At 36.4% G+C, this 12995-nt stretch overlaps 2 protein-coding genes across 2 annotated transcripts; both read left to right on the forward strand.

The window, feature by feature from the left end:
- Nucleotides 1–370: 370 nt before the first annotated feature.
- On the forward strand, nt 371–1452 carry LOC111792502 (myb-related protein 308-like). The gene is made up of 2 exons (XM_023674013.1): nt 371–752; nt 935–1452. Exons 1-2 carry the CDS (start codon nt 490–492, stop codon nt 1413–1415), a joined length of 744 nt encoding a protein of 247 aa, XP_023529781.1. The 5' UTR covers nt 371–489; the 3' UTR covers nt 1416–1452.
- A 5361-nt stretch (nt 1453–6813) lies between these two features.
- Nucleotides 6814–9176, forward strand: LOC111792437 (protein NUCLEAR FUSION DEFECTIVE 4-like). Its single transcript, XM_023673901.1, has 3 exons — nt 6814–7199; nt 7279–8045; nt 8605–9176. Exons 1-3 carry the CDS (start codon nt 6858–6860, stop codon nt 9044–9046), a joined length of 1551 nt encoding a protein of 516 aa, XP_023529669.1. The 5' UTR covers nt 6814–6857; the 3' UTR covers nt 9047–9176.
- Nucleotides 9177–12995: the final 3819 nt, after the last annotated feature.

The raw sequence follows: 12995 nt of genomic DNA on the forward strand, positions 1-12995 counted from the left end.
AGAACTCACATCGGAACATTCTTAATAAGAGTATGGAAACCTCTCCCTAGACTCGTTTTTAAAACCGTGAGGCTGACAGCTATACGTAACAGACCAAAATAGACAATATTTACTAACAGTATTCTCGAGCCGTGTTGGTAGTTTCATAGAACAAGAGAGGATTCATAGAACAAAAAAGATGTACCTCTCTCTCTCTCTCACTTTATACCTACCTAAGTTTACCCATAATTTAATTGAACTAAGTCCATGATTAATGCTAATTTTGAATCAAAAAGCAAAATTAAAAGAAGGGTCCCACTAGCCACTCTCCTCCCTCTAACCTATCTTACCAACTCAACTCAACTCACCATCTCATCTAGAACCTCATATCTTCTCTCTCTCTCTCTAACCCTACAATGAGTCAATATCATATTAAAAGGCCCCTCCATATAACTCATCAACTTACCAAATTCAACAACTCTTCTTCTTCTTCTTTCTTCATTCAACCCAATGGGAAGATCTCCTTGTTGTGAGAAGGCTCATACAAACAAAGGGGCTTGGACTAAGGAAGAAGACGATCGTCTTATCGCTTATATCAAAGCTCACGGCGAGGGCTGCTGGCGCTCCCTTCCTAGGGCCGCCGGCCTCCTCCGCTGTGGCAAGAGCTGTCGTCTCAGATGGATCAATTACCTTCGTCCAGATCTTAAACGGGGAAATTTCACTGAACATGAAGATGAAGTCATCATCAAACTCCATAGCCTCCTTGGAAACAGGTAGGTTTGTGTTACGTGTTACGTATTTCTATTATAGTATGATTGGGATCTAAACTTTGCACGAAGTTCAAAATTTGAACTTGACCCATCAATAATTATGATCCAAAGTTGTTAAAAATATGCCAAAGAAAGCTTTTTGATTATTGATTAATGAGTACTTTTGTGTTTTTCCCCCCACTTAGATGGTCTTTGATAGCTGGAAGATTACCCGGAAGAACGGATAACGAGATCAAGAACTACTGGAACACTCACATAAAGCGAAAGCTCTTAAGTCGAGGAATTGACCCAACAACGCATCGAGCAATCATCGACCCATCTCCAGCGACCACCATATCCTTTACTTCCAATTCCGCCGTGGAAGATCAAGAGGATAGAAAGAAACAAGTTATCGATTCTTCTCCAACAGAGAATCGACATCTTTTAGATTTGAACCTCGACCTCAAGATCAGCCCGCCGTACCCGGTGGCTGCCGGGGCAGCGATGAAGAACGAGGGGAGAAATAGTCTTTGCTTTTCTTGCAGCTTGGGGTTTGAGAACAGTAAGGATTGCAGCTGTGGAAATGGTAAGAATAATATTATTGCTTCAAGTGATAATAGTAAAGGGTTTGATTTTTTGGGATTGAAAAGCTGTGTATTGGATTGTAGAACTTTGGAGATTAAATGAACTTAGAAATTCAAAAGTGATATTTTTTTCTAATTAATTATCATTTCAACAACGTCTGTATTTGTACGTACGAGTTCTTCACTGAGAATTTTCAACCTGATCCCGATAAAATTAGATGAAAATTTTTGAGATAGGAATAGAAATAGATGATGGGGAAGCTTTTCTATTCTCGTCCCACCGTCCCACCGTCCCACCGTCCCACCGTCCTACCCTATAGGCATCTCGAGGAGAAGTTAGCTCGAGAAAATTTTAAAAAAATTAAAATGGAAGAACTAACAACTCTCCAATTTATTAAATCTTTCAACCAACCTCTTAAATTAAATTAAATTAGGTGTAGCTCCAATACCCTCCATACCTAAAATTCATTTCCAAAATTAATTGCAAATTACTTTCTACACACACCTATATATATATATATATATATATATATATATATATATATATGCATATGTATGTGATGTATATACATCCAATTATGCATGCATGCATGCATTTCATGGCTTAGGTATTCTTAGTTGACTTTGAGATTATGAATAAATGCATGAACTTGCCCATTGTTTCTAATTACAAGTTGGTGCAATTTTCAAAACTTAAATGAATTTTTAATTTTTATATTTTTTTTGTTTGACAAATATATCGTTTTGATTTGTTCTAGATCGTGTTCTTCTATTTATTATGTAAAATAATATATATAAATTTTTGTTCTTGATGTATTTTTATTGATATATCGAAGAAATGAAGACAATCAGATATATTTTTCATATATTCAAGTATATTTTTTATTATTCTAAGACGAATTGTTCCGACTTCAAATAGGTCTCTTTTAAAGTTGGGAATCTTTGGCAAGATTTTCGTTTGAGGAAAAAGTGCATTATTTTTTTTTTCCCTATTTTTGCCATTTCTCGTTGTCCATTTGGAGTTAGGTAGAAAATATTAATCGCTAAGGAACCCTACATTAATTATTAAACGTGAGATCTGATATAAGCAGGAGAGATGAATGAAATATCTTTTATAAGAGTGTCAAAACCTCACCCTAACAGACGTATTTTAAAATTGTGAGGTTGACGGCAATACATAATGGGTCAAAACGGATAATATCATGACGTTGGGCCCCCTAAAGGGTGGATTGTGAGATCCACGTTAGTTGGAGAGGGAAACGAAACATTCTTTATAAGAGTGTGGAAATCTCTCCTTAACTGACATGTTTTAAAATCGTAAAGTGACGACAATACATAATGGACTAAAACAGACAATATCAGGATGTTGGGCCCCAAGGGGTAGATGGATTATGAGATCCCATTCTCTCTAATATAGGCGTTTTAAAATCGTGAGGCTTACGACAATAAATAACAGGCCAAACCAAACAATATTAGAACGTTGGGTCCTTAATGGAAGTAGATTATGAGACCCCACTTCGACGGGAGAAGGTAACAAAATATTTTTTTTATAAGGTACGCGTTTTGACCATCTAGATTGATAGATTTTAGTTACCCTATTTTATAATTTAGTTCACCAAAAGGGCTAAAAGGTAATATAAATTATAGAAAAAGGAAAGGGGTATTTCGGGTAATTCGTAATGAAGAGGTCACCGTCCAAAGTAGCAAATCGGTACCAACCTTCGGGTGTGGTTGGTGGAAACCGCCGTCCTACTTAAAAAACGGCTGCCTCCCCACGGCGGTTTTGGCGGTGGCAGTCTACAAAATGTCATTTTCACCCCCCACAGAATTAAATATTTATCCTATTTTTTCTTTATTTTTCCACCTTTTGGGACTTATCCATTCCAAGTCTTCAATTTCTTCATTTCTTAATTTCACTTTTTTTTTTCTTTTTTTCTTAATTTTACATATTTAGTAATTTTAAATAATTTTTTAAAACATAAAACATAATTTTCATACTTATCGAACACCTCGAAATCGATGACATGAAGCTCAATTAATAGAATCTAATTAATTATAAGCGGTTCGTTTAGTCTTATTTATAAGATCTCTATCCATCTGATATTAAATTTGTCAATCACGTCCCAATTTCGAGCTTCATTATCACTCATGACTAATATGTAAAGTCTAATCTATTTATTAACGTATTAGTTGGCTATCTAGAAACTTGACCAACAGTGTTTAGTTGCTGCCCATTCAGCCCTTGACTTTCGTGTTCTGTAGTTGCTGCCCATTTATTAGCTCGATCGAGAATAACCAAGTGAACTTGCTAACCATCCAAATCAAACAAATTTCTTACACTAGGAGCTGTTACGATGTACTTATTATTATTTACGCATAATAAACTTTTAAATTTCAAAGTACAGATTAGAAATGTGTAATTTAATCGAGACACTTATTATCCTAAAGAAAAAAATTGAAAATAGTAAATTAATAAAGAAAATAGGGATTATAATTAAAAAAATAGTTATATTTTCTAAATTAAGTAAGTATATATATATATATATATAAATTATTAATAAAACATATGTCTATGTCATGAATTAAATAAGTAAAAAAGACTTAAAGTTAGATATGAAGAGTGAATTAATTAAATGTGAGAAATTAAAAAAGTAAATGGGTAGTTGAACCTTTTTGCATATTGTATTTATAAAAATAAATAAATAATAAATAAAACACGTGGGAGAATAAAAAAATATAATTAAATGTATTGAACAAAAACAAATGGAAGTAATATTATTTTTTTAAATTATAAAAAAATAATATTAATAATAATAATGTTTTTGGAAATTGTTTCCCTCTTTTTTTGACTTTGAGATTCTTCCGCGTTTTGTTTCTTTTTATATATTGGTTTGTCGTCAGTCTCACGATTTTAAAACGCGTTCGTTAGGAATAGGTTTTCTCACATGATGTTTCGTTCTCCTCTCCAATCGATGTGAGATCTCACAATCCACCCCTCTTGAGACTAGCATCCTTACTAACACACTGCTCGGTTTCTAACCTTGATACCATTTGTAACAACTCAAACTTATCGCTTGTAGATATTATCCGCTTTGACTTGTTACGTATCGCTATAAATCTCATGGTTTTAAAACCCGTCTATTAGGAAGAGGTTTTCATTCCCTTATCCAATACTTCGTTTCTCTCTCCAACCGATGTGGGATCTCACAATCTCTTGGGGCCAGCGTCCTCGCTAATACACTACTTGATGTCTGACCCTAATACTATTTGTAACAGCTCAAACTTATCGCTTGTAGATATTGTCCACTTTGACCCGTTACGTATCGTCATCACTCTCATGGTTTTAAAACACGTCTATTAGGGAGAGGTTTCCGCACCCTTATAAGAAATATTTCGTTTCTCTCTCCAACCCACGTGGGATCTCACATTATCTATACGAGCAATATGTCATTGTTCTTTTTTGTGGCTCAATCACAAGAACTCGAGAATTTAGCATAATTAGCTCAAAATAATTTTACGTTGAGTGCTCTCGAGGACTTGGGTTAGTTTGTGGTGAATAGTTTTCACTGTTATAAACAATTCAAGACAAGTAGATAACACGATCATGTCACATAGTGAACGTCTAAGCCATAAGGTGTCAAATCTGTATTCTAAACTCTAATTCAAACCTATCTCGTATAAGACGATAAGAATGTGTCTGAGCATGATCACCTAAAGACATGATTATATTTTATATGGTTTTCCTAATCAAACTAGAAATTACGAAGAAATCACTTTATATATATTTTGTGACCAACTTGAAATGCAATCATGACTTTGAAAACAATATCCAAGATTCGTCTGGCACATTGTTTGAAAAATGGAAAAAAAAAAATCATCAATACGACCAACCACCATTAATAATTTAAGGTTGTGACGAGAAGTAGGTAGACGAGTTAATAATTCACGAATTTATATATTTTAATACTTGTATTTATGTTCGGGTCAATATATATATAAGATTTACGTAAACTATTAATGAAGTAAGAAAGAAAAATATATTTAAGTATATGATCTTGAAGAAATGAAAGTTACTACACGTACGAACAAGGATACTGTCTGGTTTGAACCGTATAAGGTGACCTTTTAGGATTGAACTCGTGTTGGTATGTGGAAATAGTACGTAGATATGGTTCAGTTTGACCCGTTATATATCACCACAGCCTCATAGTTAATGCGTTTGGAACTATACGTAACGGATCAAAGCTATATCATCTGGATTATTAAAATTTTGAAGTGGGCTTTTTTTTATGGCTTTTGTCCATATAGATGATAAGGGCCAAGAGGCCCAAAACCTAGAAATCTTCGAGGAAAGATTGAACCTTCTTCTAGCTCGTAGTGTATCAGTTCTTCGATGTCGTGCAACGTCTTCATTCTCTCGAGTTTGGTTTAAGTGAATAATCTAAATCGATATAAAGACGTTAAGATATATGTTTAAGAGGTTCACATAACTAAATGATTGCTAACGTCCAGCGTTTTTTTTTTTTTTTTTTTTTTTTTTTTTTTTTTTTTNCAAAATATAGAAATTTAATTCAAAGCATCTTTCTACTTTTTAGGATAATTTTTTTCCAAAATGATGTAATATTTTTGTCTTCAACTTATATTCTTTTATTTTGTTGTTTATCAAATTTATTTTTTCCAAACATAGTAAAAGATAGAAATTTTAAAACGTTATGTAATTACGAAATGATAGTAAAAAAAAAAAAACTCGACGGCGTCTTATATCGGGAATTTTGGTGTGCCGTATCTCTTTCTCTAACTCGTTTATCATTGGTCATTTCATTTAGAACAACAAATATTAGCTGTAACTATAGATGATACGTAAATATTTCGAGTTGTGTTATTCGAATTTTGTTTTGATTACATATTTTGATATAAATTTATCCGGGACAATACTTTTTTTTTTTTTTTTATTTCAAGCAGACAAATGTTGATAATGTAATAGACTGAAAGGACGTATGTAGACTAAATGCATTCAACTATGTTTGTGGGTTGTGTTGACTTTTTCGGACCTCAATTATTCCGGTTATAAAATTTTTTAACCGAGACAACCCTTATTAAATAATGAATCCTCGAGTTAGGTTGGGTTAGGTTCTTGAGTTGACAAAATTTAGGACCCGAACAATTAAGGTCTCAAAAAGTCAACTCAACTAAAAAAAACACCATTAATTATTCATAAGAAAGTTGTTGGTAAATGCTGAGGATTATTGTGAGTAAATGCTGAGGATTATTGTGAGTGAGTCTCACGTGGGTTAATTTAATTATTTAAAAAGTCAACTCAACCCAATTCGTAAACATTCTAATTTCTTTTATTTATTTTAATTTTTAAATTTCTCCACAAAAAAAAAATTCTTCCCACGTGTTATGTTAAGGAGTACCCACGTGTCACTCCATTCCCTCCAAAAAAAACAAAATGCCTCAACAGTCATACTTCAACCGCCATAAAGGCAGCCTGCAACTGCCTTCGTAAACAAGCTCCTCCGCCGTTCTTCTCTCTGCAACTTCAATGAGCATCTTTCACCCCCCTCCTCCGCCGTCCTCCTCCTCCGCCGTGAAGTGGCTCAGCCTAGTCTCCGCCGTCTGGGTCCAATCCATCGCAGGCAACAACTACACCTTCTCCAACTACTCCGCCGCCCTCAAATCCCTCATGAACCTCTCCCAACTCCAACTCAACAATCTCTCCGTCGCCAAAGACTTAGGCAAAGCCTTTGGCCTCCTTTCCGGCCTCGCCTCCGACCGCCTCCCCCCCTCCCTCCTCCTCCTCATCGGCTCCCTCGAAGGCCTTATCGGCTACGGCGGACAATGGCTCGTCGTCAGCAAAACAATCAACCCCCTCCCTTACTGGCAGGTCAATCTCTGTTTCAATTTCTGTAATGAAATGAAAATTTTCGGCTATTTCTTGATTTGGGTTGGTTTTAATTGTATAGATAAGTATTTTTATGTGCATGGGAGGGAATAGTAGCACTTGGATGAACACCGCCGTGCTCGTTACTTGCCTCAGAAACTTCCGGCGAAACATAGGCTCTGTTTCCGGCGTTCTCAAAGGCTACGTCGCTCTCAGCACCGCCATTTTCACCGATCTCTGTTTCGCCCTTTTCTCCAATGATCCCTCTTCCTTTCTCGCCCTTCTCGCCGTCGTCCCCTTCGCCGTTTGCCTCATTGCCATTCTCTTCCTCCGTGAAACCCCCTTCGCCGTCGATAATGAAACAGAGGATTCCCAATACTTCTGGGTCCTCAACGCTATCGCCGTCGCCGTCGCCGTCAGTCTCTTGGCCTTTGATTCGATCCCCAATCCCACCTCATCCCTATCGATAATTTTCTCCATTGTGTTATTGATTCTACTCGTTTCCCCTCTGGTAATCCCAATTCACTCATTCCTCAAGAACAGGGGCCGGTCCGGTGCGGCTGTAGAGGCGTTGTTGGCGGCTGAGGAAGTGGTGGAGGTGGAGGGAAATGGGAATCCGGTGATAGGAGAAGATCACACGATTGTGGAGGCGATGAAGACGGTTGAATTTTGGCTTCTGTTTGTGTCGTTTTTGTTTGGAGTGGGTACCGGATTGGCAGTGATGAACAACATGGGTCAAATCGGATTGGCTCTTGGATACGACGACGTTTCGAGCTTCATCTCTTTGATGAGCATTTGGGGTTTTTTTGGTCGGATTTTATCGGGATCGGCGTCGGAGTATTTCATCAAGTAAGTAGAATATAATATATCACGACACATTTTCAAAAAAAAAAATAGCTACCATTGATGTGAGATCCCACGCATCGGTTGGAGAGGAGAACGAAACACTATTTATAAGAGTGTAGAAACCTCCAGACACGTTTTAAAAACCCTAAGGGCAAGTCCGAAAGTGAAAGCCCAAAGACGACAATATCCACTAGTCGTGGGCTTAGGCCATTACAAATGGTATTAGAGCCTGGGCGATGCAGGAGGCTGAGCTCCGAAGGGCTGGACATGAGATGATATGCCAGGAAAGACGCTGGGCTACAAAGGGGTGGATTTGGTAGGACCCACATCGATTTGAGAGAGAAACGAGTGCCAGCGAGAACGTTGGGCCCCGAAGGGGGGTGGATTGTGAAATCCTACCTCGGTTGCGGAGGAGAATGAAACACCCTTTATAAGGGCGAGAAACCTCTCCCTAGCATACGCGTTTTAAAAACCTTGAGCGCAAGTCTGAAAGTGAAATTCCAAAAAGGATAATATCTGCTAGCGGTGAGCTTGGACAGTTGAATTGTTTATTCATGAACAGGAAAGCAGGAATGGCAAGGCCACTGTGGAACGCAGCTTCTCAAATTCTAATGGCAATTGGCTGCATTCTCTTAGCCATTGGCATGTCAAGTTCCTTATACATCGGCTCGATCATTGTTGGTATCTGTTACGGTGTTCGTCTCGCCATCAGTGTCTCGATCGCTTCTGAAACTTTCGGGCTCAAAGACTATGGCATGATCTACAACGTTCTGATCCTCAACCTCCCACTCGGTTCGTGCCTCTTCTCGGGGCTGCTGGCCGGGATTCTCTACGACATGGAGGCGACAAAGACCGAGGAGGGTGGGAATACGTGCATGGGAGCGCATTGTTACAGGCTTGTGTTTGTGGTAATGGCTTGTTCATGTGTGGTTGGGCTTGGCGTGGACTTGCTTTTGTTCATTAGAACTAAGAGATTGTACTCCAAAATAAGAGATGGAAGGTGATAGGTTACCAAGGCCACTTTAAACGCCCTATTTAAATAAATAAGACCGCTATTGCATGCGTGTCATGATGGATCCAATCTGTTATTAACGTACTAAAATGCGAAAAATTGTCTATTAAAAAGTTCATTTCTATGGCCTCTTATTGTTAAGTATAGGATGAATAAGTACTTATGTAACTATCGGTATCATACGACCAGTGACATCTAATTTTTACAATGGTTTCTTGCACTTTTTAGGTAAGGTTGGATGCACGGTACTTTTCTGCTCCTGATTCATGCATGCACACATAAACTTACCAAGCGGGTTCATTAACGTAGTCCTAAGCGTGACTATGGGTCTAGCTCATGTTGTTGAAAAGTCAAAAGAATTGAAAGAAACACGAACATGAATAATATTGTGGTGTGGTGTATGTCGTGCACAACATATTAGAGAAGTAATCTATGATCATATATCTCATACAACATACATGTGGTTCTCAATAAATTGCCATGACTTAACTTTGTTATAAGACGTACATAGATATTCATGGTATTTCATTCTTGCTCGTCACACAAGGTACGTGCATCACACAACTCGTTCGAGTAACATCAGATAAGTAAGGTCATGGGGAATGTGTTAAATCATGTATTACCCAATGTCCTCCAACCTAGCCTATAGGTATTCCAATAGTGAGTTCGCTCTTAGTTTCATGCTCGACCCGGATCATTGCTAAGTTCAGCTCAATCGAAATTCAAAACATATGTTTTTCTCTTCATGTTGTATTACTTTTTTAAGTTTATTTCTATCGTACGACTGTTCAACAAAACATGTCTAAGCCTAATAGACCTAAATCGCCTCAAAATGTACTAAGGGTCCAAGTAGTCATCAGACCTCCCCGGACCAAGTATTGTAATTTCTGTTGCCTACATGTTTTCAATGCAATTGACTTTCACAATACTTACTTCCAACATGTTTTAAATAATTTTCCTCAGTCACATTTTTTAAAACATTTTCTCTCAAAACGTGACTTGAGGCTTGACCATACACCAATATTATTCGCGAAATTCAATTTTGTTACAGTTGGCTTGGTTGCTGAGTTAGAGCAAGTGCCGCATAATCGCTAGTCCCGCTGGCAAGAAAAGTACGATTGTGAGATCCCATCTTGGTTGGAGATGGGAACAAAGCATTGGTGTGGAAACCTCTTCCTAATAGATACATTTTAAAACCGTGAGTCTGATAGCGATACGTAACGAGACAAAACAGACAATATCAGCTAACAGTGGGCTTGAACTCTTACATGGATAGAGACCAAAATAGTATTCGAACTTCTTTTAACTCAAAGAAGAGGCAGAAATTCAAACTACGACGTTTCAAACACGTTTTACATCCCAACCCATTAAAACTTAGCTCAAACCAAAGTTAAAACCGAGAAATTTCGAGGTAAAACAAGGCAACTTTAAGTGGAAGACAAAATTTTGAAGATAAATAATTGGAAGAGTAGTTGACCACCACAACCAAACACACTTTATTGTCCTTAAAAGCAAGCAAAGGGAATGTTTTTTGAATGTTTTGAGGCCCACCCTTTACTTTATGGGTAAAAAAAATGGAATCTTTAGATATCATTTTCATTATTAGGTCAAATTTGTTCCACCAAAAGGGCCACTCTCTTTCCCAACACATTAATACCAAAAGCTCATCAAAATTGTTGAGGTTGCTACCCATAGCTCATAATTTGATACCACTTTGAAGCTTTAATCATTTGATGTGTTCCACTTTTTTCAATCCTAGGGTTTCCCCTCTTGGATTTTCAACTTTTTGTATAAACCCTTTTACATTACATAAATTATGTAAGTACCTACTCTATAACTAGCCCGTTTCACCATTAAAAATGTATTCTTTTCGGTTTTTTAAGGATAAGATTCTAATTTGCATCCCCCGAACCCATAAAAACATCCCTAAACTTTGTAATTTATCTAAAAAATAGTCTTAAACTTTCAAAAGTTTAAAAGATATCCATCCCATTAGTTTTGGATGGAAACCGTGAGTATTTTGTTTCAAAACTACCTTTGAACTTTTGACCGTGTTTCAAAAATACCCTTAAACTTTGAAACTAGAGTATCGGGTAAAAAATACCAAAAAGTACTCTTATCGTTAATATATAGACAAAAACTGTCTATCGACACTTCATAGATTATCTCTAAAGTTTTTAATGTCACGTTTAAAAGTTCATGAGTATTTTTGAAACGTTGTACTAATGTATTTTTAAATTTCTTAAAAGTTTAAAAGTGTTTAGAATTTGAAGTTTTAAAAAAATTAAAGGGTATTAGTGAATTTTTTGAAAATTCAAAAGTATTTCTAGAACCAAAAGTATTTTTGAAACAATTTATTAACCGTGTCCATCTAAAATTAATGACAAGGGTATTTTTGAACTTCTTTGAAAGTTTAAATCGTGTGTGAAATTAGTTTGTGGGGATTGTAATTGAAAGTACCACATCGGCTCATCTAGAAAATGATCATGAGTTTATAATCAATTAATACTCTCTCCATTAGTACGAGGCCTTTTGGGAAGCCCAAAGCAAAGCGATGAGAGCTTATGCTCAAAGTGGACAATATCATACCCATTGTGGAGAGTCGTGTTCATCTAAAAATATGTACCTCGTACATAATAACGATAACAAAGTAGTACTCCATCGAAACACTTAAAACTTCATAGATTTAACCCTATTTTATAATCTATGCTATAATTATAGGAAGATCTATTGAGTAATTCAAACATCTTGTTGAAAGATCAAATTTTTTGATGAGTGGCATAATGATTGCATCAAATGATATTACTTTTTAGCATCATATATGAACGTAGTTTGGTAGCATTCTCTACACATTATATGGGTTTGGTATCACATAATCTCAAGAAATAATTGGTCATTATACCACAAAGGACATAGCTAGGCATGCCACAATGTCAATATATCCTCTCTTTTTCCATGTTAGGGTTTATAAGTAGCTTTGGTTTTCTTGTTTCTTAATAGCTTGACAATGATGCTTTGTAAAGATGAAAGAGGTTTGCTCTTTTGGGTCCAAAGAGTATCTTTTTCTCCATTTCAATACACTCCAAAATAGAATTCAAACTCTTCAAATTTGATTACTTTTGAGCGTATATAGATACGTTCATCATATACATATCGAGATCGTTATAAGAGTTTCGTTTTTTCCCTTTCAGAAGAACCGTTTGCACGTAAGTACACGAAAATATCGAGTAGTGAAAGATAGAATAGAAGTAGCGTGAGTGCAATATTCGAGCAGTAAAAGATGATGGATTGTTATAATGAATGTAAAGTTGTAAACGGTACGTTACAATTAGAATACAAATATATCTATAATGGGTTCGATTTTTTTGTGTCAATTGGTTGAACAATGATATTGTCCGTTTTGGCCTGTTACGTATAGCTATCAGCCTTATGGTTTTAAAATGCGTATATTAGAGAGAGATTTCCATACCCTTATAAGGAAAGTTCCGTTCCCCTCTCTAATGAATGTGGGATTTCACAATTCACCCCCTCGGGGGCCAGCGTCCTCATTGGCACATTATTCGATGTCCGATTTTGATACCAGTTGTAACAGCACAGACTCACCACTAACAGATATTGTCCACTTTGGCTCATTACGTATCGCTGTCAGCATCACAATTTTAAAACTCGTCTACTAAAGAGAGGTTTCTACACTATTATAATAATGTTGTGTTTGGTAGGATGTAACATTATTTAACCACAAATCTCATTAAGCAACATTCAAACAAATGAAAGATATGAACTTTGGGCACTTTTGAATTAAAAATCTTAACACAATCCAACCAAGGAAACACAAGTCAAAAATTGAGTAAATATGTCTCAACTTTGTTTGTAGTTAAATGGGATGCAAATGGGGACAAACCCAACTTGAAGAACAACTCATAATTACCTTTAAAATGGGC

Source organism: Cucurbita pepo, chromosome LG04 (assembly GCF_002806865.2).
Source record: "Cucurbita pepo subsp. pepo cultivar mu-cu-16 chromosome LG04, ASM280686v2, whole genome shotgun sequence".
In the NCBI taxonomy this organism is placed as follows: Eukaryota; Viridiplantae; Streptophyta; class Magnoliopsida; order Cucurbitales; family Cucurbitaceae; genus Cucurbita; species Cucurbita pepo.

What these genes read in the sequence shown, in the direction of transcription:
- LOC111792502 (XM_023674013.1), top strand. Translation starts at nt 490, where the DNA reads ATGGGAAGATCTCCTTGTTGTGAGAAGGCTCATACAAACAAAGGGGCT. An exon ending in CATAGCCTCCTTGGAAACAG is followed by an intron (nt 753 to 934) that starts GTAGGTTTGTGT and finishes CCCCCCACTTAG; the next exon opens with ATGGTCTTTGATAGCTGGAA.
- LOC111792437 (XM_023673901.1), top strand. Translation starts at nt 6,858, where the DNA reads ATGAGCATCTTTCACCCCCCTCCTCCGCCGTCCTCCTCCTCCGCCGTG. An exon ending in ACCCCCTCCCTTACTGGCAG is followed by an intron (nt 7,200 to 7,278) that starts GTCAATCTCTGT and finishes TTAATTGTATAG; the next exon opens with ATAAGTATTTTTATGTGCAT. An exon ending in GCGTCGGAGTATTTCATCAA is followed by an intron (nt 8,046 to 8,604) that starts GTAAGTAGAATA and finishes ATTCATGAACAG; the next exon opens with GAAAGCAGGAATGGCAAGGC.